Source organism: Vigna umbellata, chromosome 9 (assembly GCF_029865625.1).
Source record: "Vigna umbellata cultivar VRB3 chromosome 9, Vumbellata_1.0, whole genome shotgun sequence".
NCBI classification, from domain to species: domain Eukaryota; kingdom Viridiplantae; phylum Streptophyta; class Magnoliopsida; order Fabales; family Fabaceae; genus Vigna; species Vigna umbellata.
Genome location: NC_142173.1, coordinates 39,730,200 through 39,754,281, shown reverse-complemented (window position 1 = coordinate 39,754,281; position 24,082 = coordinate 39,730,200). Strand labels below are relative to the sequence as shown.

At 31.5% G+C, this 24,082-nt stretch overlaps 3 protein-coding genes across 3 annotated transcripts; 2 read left to right on the top strand and 1 right to left on the bottom strand.

The window, feature by feature from the left end:
• The first annotated feature begins 7,662 nt into the window (after positions 1-7,662).
• On the top strand, positions 7,663-8,203 carry LOC148193499 (uncharacterized). Its single transcript, XM_088098653.1, has 2 exons — positions 7,663-7,875; positions 7,943-8,203. The coding sequence occupies exons 1-2, from the start codon at positions 7,663-7,665 to the stop codon at positions 8,201-8,203; spliced, it is 474 nt and encodes a 157-aa protein (XP_087954779.1).
• Positions 8,204-11,826: 3,623 nt separating this feature from the next.
• LOC124835536 (putative WRKY transcription factor 70) lies at positions 11,827-13,841 on the top strand. Its single transcript, XM_047310475.2, has 3 exons — positions 11,827-12,313; positions 12,768-12,869; positions 13,108-13,841. The coding sequence occupies exons 1-3, from the start codon at positions 11,943-11,945 to the stop codon at positions 13,607-13,609; spliced, it is 975 nt and encodes a 324-aa protein (XP_047166431.1). The 5' UTR covers positions 11,827-11,942; the 3' UTR covers positions 13,610-13,841.
• A 6,862-nt stretch (positions 13,842-20,703) lies between these two features.
• Positions 20,704-21,210, bottom strand: LOC148193498 (uncharacterized). Its single transcript, XM_088099436.1, has one exon. The coding sequence runs from the start codon at positions 21,208-21,210 to the stop codon at positions 20,704-20,706; it is 507 nt and encodes a 168-aa protein (XP_087955562.1).
• Between the last annotated feature and the right edge of the window lie 2,872 nt (positions 21,211-24,082).

Genomic DNA, 24,082 nt, shown 5'->3' with positions numbered 1-24,082 from the left:
AATTTTATATCCAAAATTTACAATTTTATATCCATTAAAATTATTATTACTAATAAAATACTAAAATTTACTACTATAAATATATATATATATATATATATATATATATTTATTTATTTTTTTTTTATGGGTCTTACATTCTCCCCAACACAAAAAAATTTTCGTCCTCGAAAATTCAAAAATTCGAAATAAAGTTATGATTATTTCACCTTATCTCCTAGTTTCCTTGTAAATTCATTTACTCTACTTATTTTGTGCATCAAATTTCTAGCATGTCAAATTTGAAATGTATTCACGAAAAAAATTAAAATCATAAACCTTCAAAACACTTTTACTTGACTCTTTTAGCCCCATGAAAACCACCATTAAACATACCTCACTAGTCTCAAAATAATTCATTAATGTTTTAAAAGAACTCATCACTCATAAACTATTAATCACAAGATTCCATAAAACTTTTCATTCCTACTATAACAAGAAAGTGATTCTCCTTATAGATCCCTATTTAAGACTTCCATGACCCTGTTAAACTCTAAGAATCATTCTTTTTCCGTAACAACTTTCCATTATTTAATACAGTTTCTACTCCTAGAAATCGTACGCCTCCAAAAGCCACTTATGATTACCAAAATTTTATACTAGATTGCTCCACCTTACCCTATACTTCTATTTTCCGTAAAATTTCTAATTACTCTGATGATTACACGGAGTCCAAAACACTATTACTAAACAATTCATCCTTATGTTTTCTTTTCTATACCCATTTAACAAGGACTTGTCCAAAAATAATACTTATATTGAGTATGCTTTATAACATCCATAGAAACTCTTCCACACTTAAGATTATGCATCATTTCCTTCACTCGTCCTTGATGAACTTATCTGATTCTCGGTAATATTGCATTCACCCTTAACTACACTTAATGTTCAACAATCAACTCACAATTCTTGAAGACCATAAACTTCTAAAAACATATTGTAACATGACCAAACTATCCTTTCGATCATACCCTAGACTGCAATATCTATCCTTCACTTGCATTGGTCAGACATCCCTAAAATACTTGTCCTCATCCTTTATTTAACTCACACTAAATGTTGAACCACTATTTTCTTCACCTGATAAACACTTCTGAAATACTTAACAAAACTAGAATAATCAAGCTTCTTTCAAGATTATACTCCAAATTACCTCAATCTTTATTTAATTATTTTCCTAGCAACCATTACTAGCCTAAGTTAAAACATTCTTCAAGAATTAACTTATAAACTCTAAATCTTAGGAATATAAATTGTGTCCTCAAAATACCTTCCCACATCCTAACCTAATATGAATCCACAAACTTAATGTTATCCGTAACCCAGTACCTAACAACTGCGTATCTTTGATAAGACTCAACAGATCACTCAATCAACAATGTTATAATTTATGAAACCACTTATATCAATAAGGCCGAATTTAAAACTAACTAGCTTCCTTATCAGTACTGCACCTACCCATTTAAATAAACTACGTATGCCATATAAGTTAAATCCATCCTATAACATTAAAATATAGCTTAATGGTTACACTAATTAATCCTCTAATACTTGAAATAACTCCCATAGATATAAAGAATTAATGGGTCATCAAAAGATGTCATAGCACAAAACCATTGTGCCAAGTATCCCTTCCTACCACTCTATTCAAGAACTTTTTCAGGCAAGTACACCTTCCCAACCATTTAACCACCATGTTACTTCCTACCACTCGTCTATAGAGATTATCAGGCAATCAACCACAACGCAACCTCAATTATAATGTGCTCCCCGAGATCAAAACCATATCCCAAGGATATTTAGTGTTAACCAAATCTCAAATTTTTATCTTATGCGAACTAAAAGTAAGTATAAACAAGTTCACTCATACACATCACTGGATAGAGATCAAGGTGCGACATATAAATCTTTACCCATCCTTTACATCACTATTGAGGTTTGAATACTACCATATAACTATACCTGATGAAATTTCTCCAATCACAACCTACAACTTCTTAATTATTCCAAATTCCCTAATCACATTGCAACCCTCCTTTTTATCTATTTCCAAACTCTTCTTCTTCCTTATCTTGTCATGTTCATAATAATATCAATTCAACCTACACTACCTCTACTAACTTTAATATTCCAAAATCAATAAAATTTACAACCATAAATCATGACATTTTAATCCTATCATAAAAATACCAAATATTTGCATAAGTCGAAAGCCAAAACTTTCGTACCTGGATTTTCTCCACTACTCCTCATACCACAATCACATACTCTCAAATCTTATCTCTAATACATTTACTACAAAAATCTAACCATCTCCTTTTAATCATCCATTTAGCTTAAAATCCTTCCAATAAAAGATCTCGTGTCCTCTTAACTTATAAATTTCTCCTCCTATTAAACTTTCTCTCAATCCTCTTTATTCCTTATATAACTTCTCATCTACTCTTCTTCGTCTAATATTTGATTTATTCTTAATCTACTTCAGTATTCCTATCCTTTTTTTTTTTTTTTTTTAAACTTTCTCTTCAAATCTTCCACCATTTTCTTTCTTCAGATTCCAATCATCACTGATACATCAATCCATGTTACCAATCTCACACAATGTCATTCCGTTTCTCATCAACACTTCCTTCTCTTCTGACTTTTAACGTTATTGATATACTAAACCAAACTGATTTCTCAAACCTTGCTACATTCATGCTTATCCAAAGCTTCTCTAAATCTAGCCTTTGAACTCAACTCCTTTTTGTGAAACGTAAGATATCTGATCTATAAATTTTTGTTCTAGAAACTTCTAAAAATTTTACTTCTAAACACCAACATCTTCACTCATCCTTTGAAACTTAAACTCTAGTATTATATTTTCCTATCAAGGCTTTAACTAATTCTAATATCTTTCCTCAAACCCTCAGAATTAAGAAAGGAAAATCATCTATGGTAAAAGTCATGAGTAGTTAGACACAATACTCTACTACCTAGATTTGGAGGAAATGGTAAATTATACCATTTAGACTCAATTCTTCACAGAGAAGACACGGAAGACCCACAACACAGAGGTCATCCTAAGGACGAACTGCTCTGATACCATTAATGTAACATCCCAATATCTCACATTGGATAATTCATATTATTACATTTACGGTAACATCCCGTAATCTCACACTTAAAAATTCACAGTTGATATACATATTTTAAACTCAGATTTCAACTATAAACTCCTAAGTATAACTTGAATCCTTCTAACTTATCTTCGATCTCTTTCTTCATTGGTATTGCTTCAGACGACATTCCTTCATCTGCTCCCGTATAATATCACGCATTATACGATCATCGCATTCACATGCACACACATGTAAGGGTGAGCTAACAATTCAATACAATAAACATACCTCGATATCAAACCATACTATGCTCACTATACCAGATCAAATTACATAAACAAATATGAGTTACACACTAAACCACATTGCATGCATCAATATATATCAAACACCAAATCAGAATGCATACACCAATATACATCAATGCATACACCAATATGCATCAACACCAAATCAGAATGCATACACCAATATGCATCATGCATACACCAATATGCATCATGCATACACCAATATGCATCATGCATACACCAATATGCATCGAACATCAAATCAGAATGCATACACCAATATGCATCACGTCCATCAATCCCAAAAGTCATACAAATTGACTATATCACATACATTCACATACTTTCCACATAAATCACATTATTATAATTCACAATCATGTTCAGATGCATAAATTCAAATCTAATAAAATCCAATTATTTCAGAAATCATACAAACTGAATATAGTCCAACAAGATATATTACACAATAATTTAACAGTCCAAAATCTGTTCAATAGGATTTAAGTTAAAAACTTGTCGAGTAGACTTCTAGGAAAGAGAGGTGCGTCACAATGGACAACTTAAGTACCAAGTCTTTCCTTAGCCAAAGTGTTCCTCAAATAGTTTTTAACAAATTTCTTATTTACAGATTTAAAACAACAGCATATAATATTAACACCGAAATTTAATATAGATATCAAAAATAGAAATTTAAGCAATATTGAGATCTCTGAGAAGATACGAAATTAATATCTATAAATCTGTAACTCCGATTTCAAATCTGAATGATCACAATAATTCACTATTTGTTATAAACTATATATTAAAATTTCAGGTTGATCCAACGGTTAACTAGATAGATATTGAGGTTTTACCGAGGTAACTTAGGTGCAGAATTTTAAGTGGTTTTCAATTATACTCAAAATGCGGAACTAATTTCCCTAAGCACAAACATTTAATTACAAATCTGAACGGTCAAAATGACTTAATATGTCTTATGAATTACATACTAAATTTTGGGCTCAATCTAACGGTAAATAAAATATATATGAAATGTTTACCATAATAACTTAAGAACAGAAATATAGTGTTCATCATATTTTTCAAAACTTAAAAATTATTTTCTCCAAACATAGACTTTCAATTTATAATCCGATCGGTCAAAGTGTATTAATATATCTTAGGAATCATATATAAAATTTTCAAGTTGATCTATCGGTCAAATAAGTCGTAATATATATTTTACCGAGATGACTCAGTAATAGATCTACAGGGGTAATTAATTTACTCAAACATGCAGGATTTATTTCTCTAAGTACAGACTTCTAATTACAAATCCCAACGGTCAAAGTGAAGAAATAGGTCTTAAGATTCATATATTAAAATTTTAGCTAAATCCAACGGTCAAAATAATTAAAAGAAAATTTTTACCATACTAACTTGAAAATAAGAAAATTATAATCATGAAAACTAAATTTATATAAGTGAATAGATAACTACCATTACCAAAATTTTAACATACTCATAACTCATATTCATTATCATAACATGGATAAAAATCATATACAAGAAAGATTAGCTCCCCTTACCTCTATTCCAGACTTAATCTCCTGCTCCGAATTTGTTTCCCCGAAACCCTTCAGAACCTCTACTCTTCTTGCAACTAAAAATTTCTCCCTAACTCTTTCTTCTCTATTTCTCAAGCTCTCACTTGATTCCTCTTTTCTTAGTGCAAAATACCCTTCCCTCCCATGGCTATTTATAGTAAAAAAAAATTTACTATTCATTAATATTTTAATATTATTTATTATTTTAATATTATTTAAAAATAATATTTCAATCATTTTCTCACCAAATCTGATCCTAATTTCTACCTACTACTTTCTTCCATGCTAAGGAATCTTAATGCTGAAAATTTATTTTTACTATTTACTTTTTACTATTTACTATTTACTTTTTACTATTCCATTAAAAAAATTTTACTAAATAAGTTACCAAAAATTTGAACCTTTCCTTCTAAAATTACTATAATTTTATATCCAAAATTTACAATTTTATATCCATTAAAATTATTATTACTAATAAAATACTAAAATTTACTACTATAAATATATATATATATATATATATATATATATATATATATATATTTATTTATTTTTTTTTTTATGGGTCTTACACAATTCAACCAAACTGAGGACAAAGGAAGCAATTAAACCAACAAACTTTCTATATTAACTATTGTAATAATTAACTTAAAATAATAACCTTGTGCGTCAAATTTAAGATGAGTTTGTTTGAGCTTTGTAGACAAAAAAATTAATTTTTTTAGCAGAAGAAATACTTGGTCTTTTCTTTTAGATGTTTGTTTATAGTTTTTTTAAGAAATAAATATAAAGTTATATATGGTAATTAATTCCTTGCCAGAGAAGTATAAAGTAGTTAATTTATCCTTATCTATCATACATACCTTTCATTTATCCTTATCTATTTATCCTTATCTAACCTACAGAACTTTCATTTATTGTATTTGTATAATCGTTCTCCCATATTCAAGAAATCTAAAAATATATAAGATAAATTTTACTGAATTGATATTTAATACCATTTCAAGAAAAAAATAAACACTCTAATAATGGTCTAATGAAAAAGTTTTAACAATTACTCTTTTTTTTAAGGACTAACATACAATAATAAAAAAGTTGGATATAACAAATATCATTATAATAGCAATTAAAAAGGTGTTAACATTGTTCAATAAATTTATTATCAACTCATCCTTATCCAAATTCAACAAAAAAAACTTTATATCATTAATTTCTCATACAATTTACTCGTTTGTAGTATTATTGACTTTTGTTTTGGACAAAAAAACAGAACACTGACGTCACCTGTCAGTCACTAACACTAGTCATCCTTTACCCCACATTGCAGTCAATACTGTACTCTCTTTAATGGTGGGACTACTTCCACTATTTATATATATGGTATCAGTTTAAAAGATATTTACGAGAATTTTAAAATTAGAAGGTATTTGTAAATATTTAAAAAGATATATTTTATAAATTTTTAAAATAAAATTTTATTAAATTTAAAAAATAAATATATATAATATAATATAAATTTAATTTTAATTTTAATTAAATTTAATATGATAAAATATAAACTAATTTTAATTTAATTAAATTTAACTTAATAATTACATTTTTATCTTTACTTTTTTAATAACAAATACATACGAACATGAATAATATAATATTTATACTGTTTATCAACAAAACATATTAAAATATTTATTACCTTTTATTTATAAATATTAAATATTCACACATATCAATTATTATTTAGAGACCAACACGTAATTATTTTGTCATTTTTAATTTATTTTATTTTGTAATTGCAAAAAATTATAAAATATTTTCTCATACGAGAAACAATAAAAATATATTACGTGAATTACAAATTTAAATATAATTTATTTATAAAAATAAAATCTCAAACAAGTTTTAAAACATCAGTTATTTATTATATTTATTTGTTTAAGTATTTTATTTTTTTATATACAAATAAAAACATATAAGTTTAGACGTTTGTGCGCGTGTGTGTATATATATAGGTTTAATGTCTCCGTAGGTCTCTATTTTGGTCATGAATTTCAAATAGGTCCTCTTCATTTTCGGCGTATCAATTGAGTCCTTTTTTTTGTAAAATTGAATCAGTTACAAGCCTGCCGTTAATTTGGACAAACGGCCGTTACGGTATTGGTTACGTGGCATGGTTGAGTGCAGTTACTAATCAGACGTGGCATTTAAAACGATTTTTGTATTAAATAATTGGTATGCACTTATGTTTATTCAGTTTTGGGTAAGGGCATATTAGGAAATTTGAAAAAATTAAAGGACAACCCCTTTAATTGAGAAATGCAATTGAGATTGGGAAACAAATTGGGGGTTCTTACTATTAGGGTTCGCGTGAGGGAAAAAATCCCATTCTTTCTTCAATTCGAAGCGCCGGTGTTCGTGGGTGAAGATTATGTAGTTGGAAGTGGGAGGGTGCACGTTTTTAATATTAGGGTTCGCGTGAGAGGCCAAAAATCGCGATCCTAAGTTCGATCCAAAAATCAGGTGTGGGTCCTTTTGTTGTTGGAAGCAAGAAGCTGAAGCACGTGGTCAGTGGAGGTTAATCTCAAGGAAGGTTAGTGTTTGTAGTTGGAAGTGGGAGGGTGCGCGTTGTTTGTTCGATTCGAAGTGATGGATAATGAAGTGCAGAAGTCGCATTCTTGTTCATCTTCGACATGCAATGGGTGGCGGAATGAAAACTGTGATGTCGTTTTTCGTGGTGCTGGAGTATCTACCATTGATGGTGTATCACCCCTTTGCCTCTGTGGAGAGAAAACAATGGTAAGAACAGCTAGAACTGCTAAGAACAGAGGGAAGCAATTCTGGAGCTGCCCTAAGTACAAGGTAAGAACGTGTAGAAGTAGTGTTTTGTTTGAGTGGAAAGTCGTTTTAATTGTTATTTTTTTCACAGACTGGACATGAAGGTGGTTGCAATTTCTTCAAATGGTGTTGTGAAGACGGTAATGACAAAAGCTATACGAATGTGAAGTGGGAAGAAAAACATGAGTCTTTGTCAAAGACAGGAGAAATGGGAGGTGGATCGAAGATGATGAGTGATTTGATTAAATCTGTCAACATTGTGGAGAAATGGATGAAGGTGTTGACAGGATTGGTTATTTTGATTTTTGTACTTAATATTATTGTAATTTCAATATGGATTATAAATCCATAATGTAATAGTGTTGATCGTATTCTTAGGAAGAAATTAGCCGAGTTTTTCGGTTTTGTTAGGATGGAACTGTTTATGTATATGACTAGATGTGAAGGAATGAAGTTGTGTTACTGAAGTGATAAACATAATAAATTGAGGTTTTGGTTTAATGTAGCAGGTTTTAAGGCCTTTTGAAAATTGTTTAATGCTTATTTTATTCACAACAATGTTACATAATAATTAACGCTCGGTCCGGTCATCCTACCGTGTCTATCGCTCGTCCAACTAGGTTTCTGTTCCCTAGCGTTCGGTTTAGTCGTCCTCCCTCGTGTACCGCTCGTCCAACTACGTCCGTGTTGAAGACTGTTCGGTCTGGTCGTCCTCCCTTGTGTAGCGCTCGTCCAACTACGTCCGTGCTGAAGACCATTCGGTGTGGTCGTCCTCCCTCATGTACCGCTCGTCCAACTATGTCCGTGGTCAAGACCGTTCGGTCTGGTCGTCCACCCTCCTGCATCGCTCTTCCAACAACCTCCGTGCTGAAGACCGTTCAGTCTGGTCGTCCTCCCTTGTGTAGCGCTCGTCCAACTACGTCCGTGCTCAAGACCGTTCGGTCTGGTCGTCCTCCCTTGTGTAGCGCTCGTCCAACTACGATCGTGTTCAAGACCGTTCGGTCTGGTCGTCCACCCTCCTGTATCGTTCTATATAAGATGTCCTCCCTTGTCTACCGCTCGTCCAACTACGTCCGTGTTCAAGACCGTTAGGTCTGGTCGTCCACCCTCCTGTATCGTTCTATATAAGACGTCAAAGAAGGAAATTGTAATATATCCAAAACATTGTAATACATCCAAAACAGTTCCTAGTCATTGACAAAATAGTTCCTGCTCATTGTAATACATCCAAAACATTGTAATATATATATATATATATATATATATACTTTTTATTTTAATAATAAAAATTAATTTTTAAATTATTATTAAAAATAAAAAAATGTTATTAAATTTATAAAAAATAATTATAAAATTTGAAAGATGAAATAATTAATAAAATAATTTATACTGATAAAAATAAAATTAATAGTAAAATAGTAAACAATTGATGTCCAAGACGCAGAGTTGAAATCAAAGAGTTTCACAACTTAGTTGTGAAAAATTTCACATGTGGATTTATTTCAAGAAAAATAAATTGAAAATCAGCAAGTTCAACAATTGAGTTGTGGCATTTTTCACAACTTGTGGATTTATTTTAAGAAGTGTGAAATTGAGAACAGATTTTTCCATGGATTTACTTTAGGAAGTATGAAATTGAAAACAGAGAAGTGTACAAGGAGATTGTGGATTTTTTTATGAGTAGTGAAAATGTTGGGAGCAGTTACTAACCTTTCATAAATATACATCAAATCCCAACTTGGACATTTTCTCCCCACATTCTATTGATTCTTATGACCTTCTATACCCAGAGAAACATTGAAAAACATCTTCCTAACTTAAATTAGTGATCTCAACCTCACTTAACAACTTAACACCAATCAAACTTCATTCTATACCTTTCAACATCAAATATCTGCAACTAACAACTTACACAAGTTTTAATATATAATAACAGCCCTCAAAATCTCACATTATGTCCAGACCTTCTAAATCAAAATACTCCTAATGAAAACTCCTAAAATGAACTAAAAACCAAAAGACACCTCCAAAAGATGACCAACCAGTTCTACATTAGAATTTTGTTGTTATAACACAATTTAACCAAAATAACCTTTCACTTAACTTTTCACCTATCAAAACCCCTTTTCTAGCCTAAAAACTACCTATTTCTTTTGCTGAATACAAAACAAAGACTTATGATAGTTTGATAACACATAACATTTACATCAGAAATCACACTTCACCTCATCATTCGTCAGTTTTCACATAATACATAACATATACAAACAACTCAACATACTAAATTTCTCAATCCAAAAACAATTTCACAATTCACTCAATAATTCCCCATACAAACATTAACTAGAACTCGTCTATCAAACAAATTAAGTAAAACTAGCTTCTCTTACCTTACACTGATGATACAAAGCTCTAAGAATACCCCGATTACTTCTCACACAATAAATTTCTAGTAACACCTATGAATCACCAATTTGAAAAAATAAAAGGTCCTTAGAACTTTAGATTTACCAAGAAGCTCAAAGAACAGAAAAAGACACACATGCAATGAAAACTTCCATACATTGACTCGATTAAAGAGCGAAGAGCACAAAGAAGCTGAAACTAGAAAAGTGATTTCTATAGAGATGATAAGTTTTAAAATAATAAAACTCGCTTATAACAAAATTATTTATAAATAAACCATTTAATATTAAAATATGAGTTTCACTGTTTTAAACTATCAAACACTCCTAAAATATCATTTTCTAATAAAAGAGGACAAGTTATATTCAGTTTAGTTTTTTATTATTAATGAGATTTTTATTTAGTTAATTTTTAGTAACATATAATGCAAGTTTTTAATAGATAATATTATGAAGGTAAAATTATTGTTAATAACATGATAAGACCTTCGAAACACTGAACGCGTAAAAGAATGAGTCTTTAGCTGGAAACTAAATTTATTTATAAGAATATAAATATTAATAGAATTATTATGTTTTTAGTTTATTTAAAATTAGAATTAGCGTCTGTTAAAAGCCTCCATATCTTGTTTTAAATATAATTTTTTAATTTAATTTCAATTTTTAGGAAGGAATTTTAATTTTATATTAAAATTTAGATGTTTAAAACATATCTAGCCTATTAATTAAATTGAGTTCAGATAATCAAATACCATGTTTCATAAATTTAAAATAATTAAAGCATAATATTATTTAAAAAGAAAATCGACCTTAGTAATTTACGTAATTTCTTATATGACTTAAATAATAAACTATAGAGATGTCGCTTTCATCCGTAGAATATAATTGAAGCTGTTTATTTCAGATAAGATTTCTGGTATCACTTTCCGGACTGAAAACTGTAAATAAAGTTGTAAAGTGCTTATAATCCCAATTAATTTTATATAACACGTACTTAAATATTCTAACTTTAAAACGAAAGTTGAAAAAATTACACTAAGAAGATTAATTATGAACACCCATAATTCTTTTAAAGACAACACCAAAATCAAAATTTGAAAAATCTCACGAATAAAATTACCAGGACTGTATTTGAATTAGATTCCTTTTTTTTCATAGAATTATGTTAATTAAGTATGAGTTATTGTAAACATTTGTTTATTTTCTATTTATACGAAAATCAATTTTCTGAGAATAATCCCTACGGATAATCAATTCAATAATTTTTATACAACTTTTCTTTTAGTCTTCTTAAATTCATATATATATATATATATATATATATATATATATATTTAAAATATATTCTCAAACATAATTACTTTTTATTTCAAAAAATATCTTAATGGGAGAGTGAATTTATGTTCTAATAAATAATTTTAAAAATAGTATATTTATATTATTTATAAGGCTTAATTGAAATTTAAGTATCTCGTTTAAAGTCCACTAAAAATATAAACTTAGTCAACTATAATTTTAAACTTATTTGTATGTATAAAAGGTTAAGAAGTATAAGCAGATTATCACGATTCTCAATTTCAGAAAGTTCATTCAGTTTTCTCCTCACTACTCTTTCCTTTTTGTTCTTCTTCCATAGCCTCTTCCAAAGAAATTCAAAGAAAAACCAAACCAGTACGCTTACTGAACATGAATAACATGGTTTGTGCTGAAACTGAGAGTGTCTCAGCAGAGAAGAAGAGAGAGATAATGGAAGAAATTAGTAAGGGTAAAAAAGCAGCTATTGAGCTAAAGATTCTGCTTCAGAAACCCTCTGGGAGTGAACCCTTTCTCTCTTATCACCAACTCCTGGCCAGTGTCCTCACATCTTTCACACAATCTCTTTCTATTATTTGCTCTTCTTCTTCACAACCCAGTTCAGCAGATGGGCTGCCTCATCGGAATCTTCTGAATCCTACCGAATATAGCTCGCCGGTGACCGCTTCCGGCAATGATCCGACGTCTGGACATTGCAGTGAGAAGAGATCCCAAAAGGGTGGGAGAGGTCGCTACAATAGATGGTTGACTTCACATTTTCTCTTATGTTGCTTTTCTTAATCACTGACACATGTTTTACAGTTCAAACAACATACCCTTCTTTGGTCTGAGAAATTTGTTTCCTGAGAGAGAAGGTTTGAGGATTTGGGATGTGTACGGTAGTACGGACATACACAGAGTGTCATGTTTAACGTTCATTAAAGTTTTAAGAATAGATGTTGAATTTTCCGAGGTTCTAACTTATGTATATGTTGGATTTTATGACTTTGTTATATATTTAACATGATGATTTCTGTTAGTTGATGGTCAGATCCAAGAGGGTTCATATAACTCCTTGTTATTTTTCAGAGATGCATTTTACAGATTCTAGATATGTTGCAGTATGCTATGTTCCTTTTTTTGTTTATTTTATATATGTGGAAAACATGTGTTATGTTCTTTATATTAAAATGCTTCTGGTTTGTTGTTGTTTTGCAGCAAGGGTGCACCGAGAAAGATCGTACTGTCTTGCACCACTGATGATAAGTATGCATGGAGGAAGTATGGACAAAAAGGAATCCTGAATTATGAATTTCCAAGGTATATATTTTTTTATGATCTTATTTTTATATTTTTCTATGGAAAGATTTATAATATTTCTGATATAGTATTCCAAAACATGATCCCGCAATAAAGATATACCTTCTTATTTGAGGTTTTATTTTATATATTTGCTTCTGAGTCTTCACACTTTCATCTTTATATACTTCTTTTAATTTTTCTTTGGTGTCTTTCAAGTTCAATACAAACTATTCATTTTGAATAATTTTGTATATAGGAGTTACTTCAGGTGCAGTCACAAGCATGATCAAGGTTGTAAAGCGACCAGACAGGTGCAACTGGAACAAGACAATCCACGTACGTATCGAATTACGTACATCGGTCTTCACACATGCTATGACATTCCTAAAGTTACACACAAAACCACAGATTTTTCCACTGGAGAATCACATCTTCTGCATTCTGATCGTAGCTCCAATGTAAAGGATGATCTCATTAGCTCACCAAACTTAGCTATAAAACCAGTTTTTCCCAAAGAAACTTACACATCAAGTGATCTTACTGATCACAAGTTATTAGATTCTAGCATGTGGTTAGAATATTGGAAGGAATCTGAACCATTCAACTCTACCATTATGCCCTCAAGGAAGGAATTTGATAACAGTGCAGATAATGCATATTCATGTGCAGACATTCAAAATCTGGACATGGATTTTGGTGGGCTGGCATCTGTTCTTTCCGACACTCACTTTCACTTTGATGCAGATCAGTTCTTTTAGTGCTATGGTTGTTGGTTTATTTGCTTTGTTGTTGGGATGGAGATAGTTAGACATATTATATTATGTTTATCTTTATCTTTTATTTTAGTTAATTTGTTATTATTTCTTATTTGTATTTTGAACTTAGTCTTATTTCTTTTAATACAAATAAATGATTCTATGTGTATATTTAAGAAAAAGGAGATTAATCTTATAAATAATTTTCATTATATTCAACAAGGTATTTGAGGATTTTTATTTTGCCTATGTAATTACACCGTCGTTGCTGATGATGGTGTTATCTATTGGTACTATCGTCTACCACTGTCTTCTACCACTATCATTATCAGAGTTTCAGTTTCGACCGACAATCACACCTAGGCGACCACTGTGCCATCAACGACACCTTCATCAGAGCTTTTACGCTCTTTTAGTGTCTTTTGAAGTTGTGGATCTGCTCTATTTTCCATCATATGTGTGACACGTCTTGTTTCCTCTTTGGCTGCGATTTAGAACGTCGAGGTCACTCTTTTTCCTCTCTCAAGTTTTGTCGCATGACATGTCTCCTCTCAGGCAGCTATTCAGAGTATTGAAGTTGCTCTTTTTCCTTTTCAGGTGCTTTGATTGGAGAATCTTGAGATTTTAAGGTTTCTCTCTCATGTTCATTAATTTCTTCTTCCACTGATGTCTCTTCTGATCTCTCTTCTATAACCATTGTGTTTGACTTATCTATATATGTTTTTTTTTCGTGGCAATGATGACTTTTGTTAGTTTATTTATAAATGTGATGACTCTTCAACAATGACTTCTTTATCCACTGATGTCAACAATGTATTCCTTAACGACTATTCGTAAGAAAAGATTTACATAGAGCAACCTTCCAGATTTGTTGCTCAGGAGAGTCTTTTGGGTTGATATTTCGTCTTCTATGTCGTCTTCGCAAATCACTAACAATTTGGTGTCATTCGAGTGTAGAATAGATATTTTCACTAAGTCTATTGATTATATTAGCAGCAAACTTGGTACATACCATTTGTATACAGAAGCTTGCTTGAGGATGAATGTTAGATATATTATGTTTATATTTATTTTTTATCTTTAGTTAGTTTGTTGTTAGTTTTTATTTGTATTTTGGGTTAGTTCATATTTATTCTATTATAAATAGAGGACCATATATGTATATTCAATAAAAGAGAGATTAATCTCATACATAATTTTCATTATATTGTAAATGTTTTTCTTAATGGCATGACAATAATCACTGACAAGAATTCAAACAATATAATGAATCAAATTGGTCCTGAAATAATACTTCATCTTCTATGTTCTACTAAACATTATTTGAAAATATCTTAATTTAACATATTTACACTACTAAATGAATTATTACAAATTAAATATTAAACCATAAATAACAACATAAACATTTAATATGTCTTTACAGTCCTCCTTAAAACTTAAGATAAAATTATGAAAATATATAAGATTTATTGGGAAGATACAACACCAATGAGATATGAGTCCAACCAGCACTACTCTCAACCCAAAACCTTAAGGGGGTTAATGAGTCTTCACCATTATATTCTGCTCCACTTTCTCATTTCTACCCAATCTAAAACTTAGATTCACAATAGGAATTCTAACAGAATAAACCATGAATCTCAATTCAATAAACCTACTGGAATTGCCACAAACTAGGATTCATTCCTTATGAATCCCTTCATTCTCAAGACATGCATTCGTACACTTTCAAATACATCTTAAAAAGTTATTCACTTGTATACAACTAATATAACCATATTAAAACACTAATCGAAGTTAAGAATCAAAGGATTTTCGCTCAGTGCGCCTAGAATTCTGCTTAATGCAAACCAAACAGAGGGTCTTAAATTGTGCTCAACTGTCACTAGGTGATGCCCAACACTAACAAAACAATGAACTCACTATCTCTTTTGCACCCATCGGTATTAAAGTTTCACCCACACTAGTACAGGATAAGGAAATGGCATCGGTTAATTTTGTTTATAGGACTCGGTTCTGCAACCGAGTCATATTCAAACGATGTAAAAGAGGGTGGCTTTATGCCTCGGTTCTGAACCGGGTTAAAAAGAGACAGGATGATGCCTCGGTTCTTAGATAACCGAGGCAATTGCATGTTTTCTTTTTCAAAACAATCCACTTCTCCCTCTTCGTTGCACAGGGTTATTGAATTTTTTTCCCTTTTCACAGAACCAAATCTCAGAAGATATACAGAAGATATACAGAACCAAATATCAGAATAGTAAAGGGTTATTGAATTTTTTTCCCTTTCACAGAACCAAATCTCAGAACATAGAACCAAATATCAAAATAACATAGAAAAATCAACTACACCAACCTTAACAAAATTGCTCCCAAAACAACAAAGAAAAAAAAGTATGGATTTTGATACAATGAGCATTTAGGGAAGAAGAAAAGATTTGGGGAAGAAGGGAGGTTGCTCGCCACCACTGCAGGACGCCTCGCCGCCACCTCTTCGTTGCTCGCCAACGACACCGCTGCAGGACGCCCTCGCCGCGACCTCGCCTGACCTCACCGCCACCTCGCCAAGGAACTCCGTTCAACTCTTAGATCGGTGAACCTCCCATCATCTCCAAGGCACCATCTTCTCTGCTCGCCAAACGCCTTAGATCGACGAGCCTCCCATCACCGCCACCGTGGTACTCGTCTCCACCATCGCGCCTCCCCTCCGCTTTCGACGCTGGCCACCATCGTGCCTCCCCTCCGCTTTCGACGCCGACCACCATTGCGCCTCCCCTCCGCTTTCGACGCTGACCACCATCGCGTCTCGTCCTCGCACCGTGGCTGTCAAGTGGGAGAGAACAAGAGAGATCGCGCCCTCTTTGTTTCTGCCAGATGAAAATGAAAAAGGGGAGATGAGAGTGCTAGAGGAAAGAACCATTTCGTGTAAAATGAAAAAGCAAAGATGAGAGTATGTCAGGTGTGGTGTGACTGATTTGACCGGGGTAATAGGCCTCGGTTCTACCTTTAACCGAGTCAATACGCCAAAATACAGTCTCGGTTCCACCTTTAACCGAGTTAATAGCCCAAAACACAGTTTATATGCTTTGGTCCTTAATAAACCGAGGCATATAAATTCATCAAAACTACAAAATTGCCACCGCTCTCGCATAACCTTCGGTTTTCCTTAAACCAAAGTCTATTGGACGAGTTAAAAAGCATAATTTTTACTAGTGCCAATGCAATTGAGACAGTGAGGCAATGTTTGGTTGACGTCCTACAACACTACAAGGGTATCCAACACTCAACCATAAAAGTTGAGTTTCTCTATGAGATTTGATTGATCAATTTGACTATTCCTAAGTTATTTACCACTTATTATGTTTCATTTGAATACAATATCACTCTATTTCATCACAAGAAACACCACTTTGATCAATTTGATATCTCATAGAGAAATTCTCACCAACAGTCAATCAATGCAACATAAGGAGTTCAATTTCATAATTTTAGCTTCTAACCTAACATACCAAATTTCATAATTTTAGCTTCCAAATATACGTATATCTATTTAAAAATTAGATGACATTATGATCATTAAATGTCAAACAAATTTTGAAACTTTTCTTATTGATTGTATCCATATATTAAAAACTTTGTTCTCATAATAGTAGATATAATACTCTTATAATTTCCCAAATTCTGAGTAATTTAAGTAATCTTTTAATGTTTAATTAGCATTACATTAATATTTCTAATACAAGTTTCAACATCCAAATTATTAAAATAAAATTGGTATTTTAATTAAAAACAACACTGAAAAGGTAAAGAAATGCGCCTTTTGATACATTCTAAAATATCAAATGTAAATAGTTATGTTTCATAATATTGATGATACAAATAATTATATGTTTTAATAATTTTAAGAGTTCAGATACATTAACTAAAATAATCTTCAACCCATATATATGTGTTTTTCTTTTCTCTTTCTTTCTCTTCTTTTCTTCTGCTGTCGTCCTTTTCCAAACCCAAACCCCACACACTTGCTACGTACAAACCAAAAGAGAAAAATAAAATCACAGAAAAATGAATAAGAAAGAGATGTTGAAGAAGTGCATAGGAGAGAAGTGATCTATGAATAAAAAATTCAAATGATGAAATGTTATTCTTTTAATAATTTATTTTAAACTTATAATAATTATATTTTTATTTTTATTTTTATTTTTATGTAAGACTCTGTTTTATAGTTAGCAAAAATTATTGTAAATATGTTACAATTTTAGTTCATGTCGAGTTTATAAATGAAATCTTAATTATTTACAAAACTTATTATTTTTTTGCTTTTTATATGTCTAACCTTCTTTAAAATCTTTTTGGATTATCGTCTTTTTTATGATTAAAACTAATATATTTGTGACAATGATAAAGTGAGGAACAAGTTTGATTCATCAAAAATTTAACAAGAGGAATTTGTTTTTATTATATTTCATGTTTTTTATTTTCAATTACATGTAAGAGTTTTTGTTAATATATATAAAACAAAAAAATATCAATATTAATAATTTAAACAAGATCAACAAAAAATACTTAATTAATACATCTTAATAAATTTAGCGACAAAATTGATACAAAATTAAAAGCTAAGATTAAGTTATAACATATTCGGGATTGTCCAAATATTTAAACTATTTATTTATTACTTTACTATGATTGCGTGGTATGTGACCACATGATATTATTTATAGTAGAATTCAAACTTTGTTTCCCCTTGGAAATAGAAGTTTCACAAACAAACCAAAATAAAATTATTTTCAAATTTGAATATAAAAGGAGAGAAACAGTTTTATATTTTACTTAAGAATATTTTTAGAAAAGTGAATACAATCTTAAATTTAATAGACTAAAAACATCAACTTTAAATTTTAGGAAACAAAAGGAATAATAATTAATATTTCTTAATTAACCAATGATATTATACTCATTAATCTATGTGAGCAAAGTAAGTAGAACTAAAATAATAAAATCAAAAAAGAGTTTTTATTTTATTTTAAGGTCATCTAAAAGCGTTATACTAATTATATTTACTTTTAAATAATTTTAAAAAGCTGTTGATAATATCATGAGACTTTTTGCATATAACTTCGCTCTTTAGACTCATTGTTTTATCTTTTTCTTCTTATATTTGTTTCCTCTATTTATATTAATTTCCTTACCTACAAACCAAACTCTATTCCTGTTATTCATATGTTCCACGAAACAAACAAAGAAAAAACCCAAAGATTGAAGATAACACACTGTAGAAAATGAAAAACTTTTTTCCCGAAAGTGAAACGTTTTCTTGGTTGGCACCAAAGGAGTTGGCATGACCGATGTACCGAACTCCAGTTTCTTGTAAGAAAGGTAATAGGTGATGTGATGTGATGGAGAAATAAGAAGAAAACATGGGATATAGATAAGAGCCAAAATGGATGTGTGGTGACTAAGTTTTGATGTAATATCATGAATGTATGTCTTCTAATTAGAATTGAAGTTTCATTTTAGTGATCAATCGACACTTCCTATCTAACTAAAAATCATGTTTAGGATATATTTTACTTAAATTTGTTCACATATATGCTCCAACAGTGATTAGGGCACAACCCTTATACTCACACCCATGAAGAGAAGCAACAAGGTGATTCATTGTAATAGTTGACAGAAAAAAGAAGAGAAAACCGGAACGTATTATTAAGAATGAATCAAGTGTCTATAAAAGAGAAAGACACGTATATATATATGGTTGCGAAAATCTCACCATACACACTCAAATATTTTTCTGAAATTGAGTTTTATTATTCATTATAATTGAAAGGCTTTAAATAGCCATAACACTTACAATATTACGAGGAATAAAAATAAAATATCTAACTATCTTTAAAAATAAAATATCTAACTATCTTAAAAAATAAAATCTGCTTAATCTGTCATAAAATAATATTGTACCTAAATAAACCGAAAATCATAACTACTTATCCTTATTTTATCTCTATCAAATCAAACTAAATATTATTATACCCAGAAACTAATAAAATAATATTTAAACAAAATTATTAATAAAACCCTAAAATTTAAGTTTATCCCAACAAACTTCCCCATAAACTTAAATTCTTTCTTCTTTAGTTTGACTTTCCATGTGCATCATCCTACTCCGGGTTTGCTTCTTTCAATCAAATTTGAGTTCTTCTTTTTCCTTATTACCCTCCTATCTTTTACCTTGGTTGACCTCTTTACTGCTTTGAGTGACTTTGTTATGTTCGACTTCTCAATAACCTTAACCAACTCGTTCCTAACCTTAGGCGATTTCTCAACCATCTCTGCCGACTTCTTCATCGGGTTCTTCTCAACATCTTCATCTTCCTCTTCGTCTGGTTCAATAACACTAGATACTTTCTCTTCCTTTTCAAGAGTCACCTTCTTCAGCTCCTCAAGCTCAACCCTCTGTTTATTCATAATTTCATTAGCTTCCTCTAGAAGTCTCCCTATCCGCTGAATCTCTTCATCCTTTTGTTTGAGTTCTTTCTCCAGGTTTTCCTTCTCCACAATTGTTGCATCCTTTACTAAGATTACTTCATCCATTGTTGGGATTGGGCTCTCCATCTCCATTGCATCCGAGCTCTTTGCCATCAACAGGATTCCACACTCTTCTTCAACATCTTCAGTAATGAGATTAGTCTCCCCCTTTATCTCGGTCTGGCAATACTTTGCAATATGACCAAACTTGCCACATTTGTAGCACTTTGTTGACCTACACTCATTTGCCACACTTAAAACACTCCACTCTTGACTGATCTCCTCGACCTTTTCCTTGTCCTCGGTCATGCCAATTCTGCTGACCGGTTTGATCTTCATTATCATTACATCGGCCACGTCCACCTCGTCCTTTGCCACCAGGATCTCGGCTCTAAGTAATCCGAGATTTATTCGAGTCAAACTGTACCTATAGTGCTTGATCGTCAGGTTCCCTCTTTTCCTTTTTCTTCCTCAATTCGTGGGCTTTTAATGACCCAACTAACTCCTCCACAGTGAGAGTTGACAAATCATTTGTTTGTTCAATAGTGACCACGATACTTTCAAAATCATCCGTCAGATTTCTCAAGATCTTTTTCGCAACCCCGATTAGGAGAAACCTCTTCTCCATTCATTCTGAGTTGGTTGGCCATCTTCTGCACTTGAGCTATAAACTCGACAACTCCCTCATTTTCATCCATCTCCATATGTTCAAACTCTCTTCTAAGAGCTTGTACTCGGACCTGCATCACGCGAGTATCTCCTTTGTGTGCCACCTTCAGAATTTCCCATGCTTCTTTTGCTGACTGTGCATTAGCTATTTTCTCGAATCCATATTCATCCATTACATTATACAGAAAGTACAAAGTCGATCTATCTTTCACTCGTGTCTTTTTCAATGCAGAAATCTGGTTCTCTGTCTGATGATCATCATCTGTGGGTTCAATGTATCCGTCCTCCACTATGTCCCATACATCTTGGGATCCAAGAAGAACCTTCATCTGCAAAGACCAATTGTCGTAATTGGTATTTTTAGACAATTGTGGCACACTCATCCCATTGAATACCTTTGCCATCTCTCACAAAAAAATCAAGCACTCACTTTTTCTCTCACGGTGTTTGACTCTCTCCTCTCTCTTTTTCTCTCTCTCTCGGTACTCAGAGCATAAAGTTCTGATACCACTGTTGGGAAAATCTCACGATACACACACTCAAATATTTTCCTGAAATTGAGTCTTATTATTCATTATAATTGAAGGGCTTTAAATAGCCATAACACTTACAATATTACGAGGAATAAAAATAAAATATCAACTATCTTAAAAAATAAAATCTGCTTAATCTATCATAAAATAATATTGTACCTAGATAAACCGAAAATCATAACTACTTATCCCTGTTTTATCTCTATCAAATCAAACTAAATATTACTATACCGAGAAACTAATAAAATAATATTTAAAAAAAATTATTAATAAAATCCTAAAATTTAAGTTTATCCCAACATATATATATATATATATATATATATATATATATATATATATATATATATATATATATATATATATATATAAAGTAAAGTAAGAAGCGCTGAAAAGTAAAGTAAGAAGTGGTGGAAAGTAAAGTAATAAATGTAGTTTTTGAGTTGGAGGATTCTGACAGCCTCCCTCAAGCTTGGCATAGATGTTTATGGTGCCGAGCTTGGAATTAATGTGGTGGAAGAAAGAAGGAGGAAGTGGCTTTCTAAGGATATCTGCAAGTTGAAGGTTAGAATGTATAGGAAGCAGTTTGACAATTCCTTGTTGGACTTTCACACGAATGAGGTGGCAGTCGATCTCGATATGTTTGGTATGTTCATGAAAGACTTGATTAGAAGCAATCTTGATGGCATAATGGTTATCACAGAAGATGGTGGTAGGTTGTGAGAAAGGAAGATGAAGATCGCTCATGAGATGAGTAAGCCATTGAATTTCACATACAGTTTGGGCAAGGGCAAAATATTCTGCTTCAGATGAGCTACGGGTAATGGTAGACTGCTTCTTAGACTTCCAGGAAATGGAGGAATTGTCGAGGTAAACAATGTAACCGGTGGTGGATTTTCTTGAGTCAGGGTAGCCAGCCCAATTAGAGTCATTGTAGGCCTTTAGTGTAAGGGGGCTTGTTGTGTTGAGAAATATACCTTGTCCAGGGGTGTTTTTGATGTAGTGTAAGATGCGAAAGGCGGCTTGGTGATGAGTTTGAGTCGGTGAGGCAACATACTAACTAAGACGATGAACAACATAAGTAATGCCAGAACGTGTGTTCGTGAGATAAATGAGGCGCCCAATCAGACGACGAAAGGCAGTTGGAACTACAAGCGGTTGGCCTTTGGAGGAGACTTTGGTGGAGAAATTCATGGGCGTGCTGACAAGGGCAATTGCAAGCATCCTAGTTTCCTTGAGAAGATCCAATGTATACTTACATTGTGATAGATGAATTCTTGTAGAGTTGCGAGCAACCTCGAAACCCAAAAAGTAAGACAAGTTGTAAAGTCCATAAAAAAAATGTATTTATTTTAATAAATAGTATCAATTTTTCTTTGTTAGTAGTAATAATTTAAAGGTAGAAAATATGATTAATAAGAAAATTTTTGATAAGAAAAATTAAAAATTTAGGATAAAGGATTAGAGTAATTTTAGAAGGTAGAATTCAAAATTTTGAGAATTTATTTTAGAAGCTTTTGTAAAGAAAAAAGTAAAAAAAAAAATTATTGCAAAAAGACAAAACTACTTTCAGAAGTGGAGTTAAGGGGGAACAACTTTCGGTAATGGGATTTAAATACTATTTATAATAAAATATTATAAAAAAAAGTAAATAGTGCCAAATCTTAGTCTATAAATAGCAAGCATGGGGAAAGCTGAAATGGCACCAAAAATTGAGAAAACTTTTGAGAGAAGAGAGTTGGGGGAAATTCTAGTTCCAAAGGGGAAATTCTGGAAGTTTTCGGGGAACGATTTCTAAGGAGGAGATTAAGTCTGGAATAGAGGTAAGGGGAGCTACTCTTGAGTCTTTTGTTTTGTATTATCTTGAGTCTTGAATATGCAATATTTTACTTTTTGTTTGATCTTAAATCTTGAATATGGAGTATTTTTTTTGTGTGATCTTGAATTTTGAATATGAACATGTTTATGTGATGAGATCCAAGTTTATTGATGGTTGTAAAACGTGATTTTGATTCTATTCTGTTGTGTTTACATTATTGTTTCTCAAAACGTTTAGTTGTTTATTTTACATCTTTCTGGAAGGATGAGAAGTTGTCCAACCGGCTTTTCCATATTCAACTTCTTGTTTCCCCATAACTTTTATTGTTTTTATCTATTTTTATTTCATCTTTTTGGAAGGATGAGAAGTTGTCTAACCGGCTCTGCCAGATTCAACTTCTTGTTTCCCCAAAATTTTTATTCTTTTTATTTATTTTTATTTCATCTTTTTGGAAGGATGAGAAGTTCTCTAACCTGCCTTGCCAGATTCAACTCTTGTTTCCCCATAACATTTATTGTTTTATCTATTTTTATCGCATCTTTTTGGAAGGATGAGAAGTTGTCTAACCGGTTATGCCAGATTCAACTTCTTGTTTCCCTACAATTTTTATTATTCTTATCTATTTTTATTGCATCTTTCTGGAAGGATAAGAAGATGTCTAATCGGCTATGCCATATTCAACTTCTTAGTTCCCCAGAACATTTATATTAAGGTTATTGTTGATGGTAGGATAGAAGAATCTTAAAAACCGGAGTTGGTACATCCCTGATCATAGAGCAGCCCCGGTAAGATACAGTAAGTTGTGACTAGTCATATGTATTGGCGTTTATGTTGAGTTTGACTCGTCAAACATTTGATTCTTTTCCGGTGACCATTTATAGTAATATTTTATTATTGTTAAGTTGTTTTTGTGATATATTCATT

Excerpts from the sequence above, each read along its gene's own strand:
- LOC148193499 (XM_088098653.1), top strand. The coding sequence starts at position 7,663 with ATGGATAATGAAGTGCAGAAGTCGCATTCTTGTTCATCTTCGACATGC. Across the intron at positions 7,876-7,942 it reads GGAGCTGCCCTAAGTACAAG|ACTGGACATGAAGGTGGTTG; the intron begins GTAAGAACGTGT and ends TTTTTTTCACAG.
- LOC124835536 (XM_047310475.2), top strand. The coding sequence starts at position 11,943 with ATGAATAACATGGTTTGTGCTGAAACTGAGAGTGTCTCAGCAGAGAAG. Across the intron at positions 12,314-12,767 it reads AGAGGTCGCTACAATAGATG|CAAGGGTGCACCGAGAAAGA; the intron begins GTTGACTTCACA and ends GTTGTTTTGCAG. Across the intron at positions 12,870-13,107 it reads CTGAATTATGAATTTCCAAG|GAGTTACTTCAGGTGCAGTC; the intron begins GTATATATTTTT and ends TTTTGTATATAG.
- LOC148193498 (XM_088099436.1), bottom strand. The coding sequence starts at position 21,210 with ATGGCAAAGGTATTCAATGGGATGAGTGTGCCACAATTGTCTAAAAAT.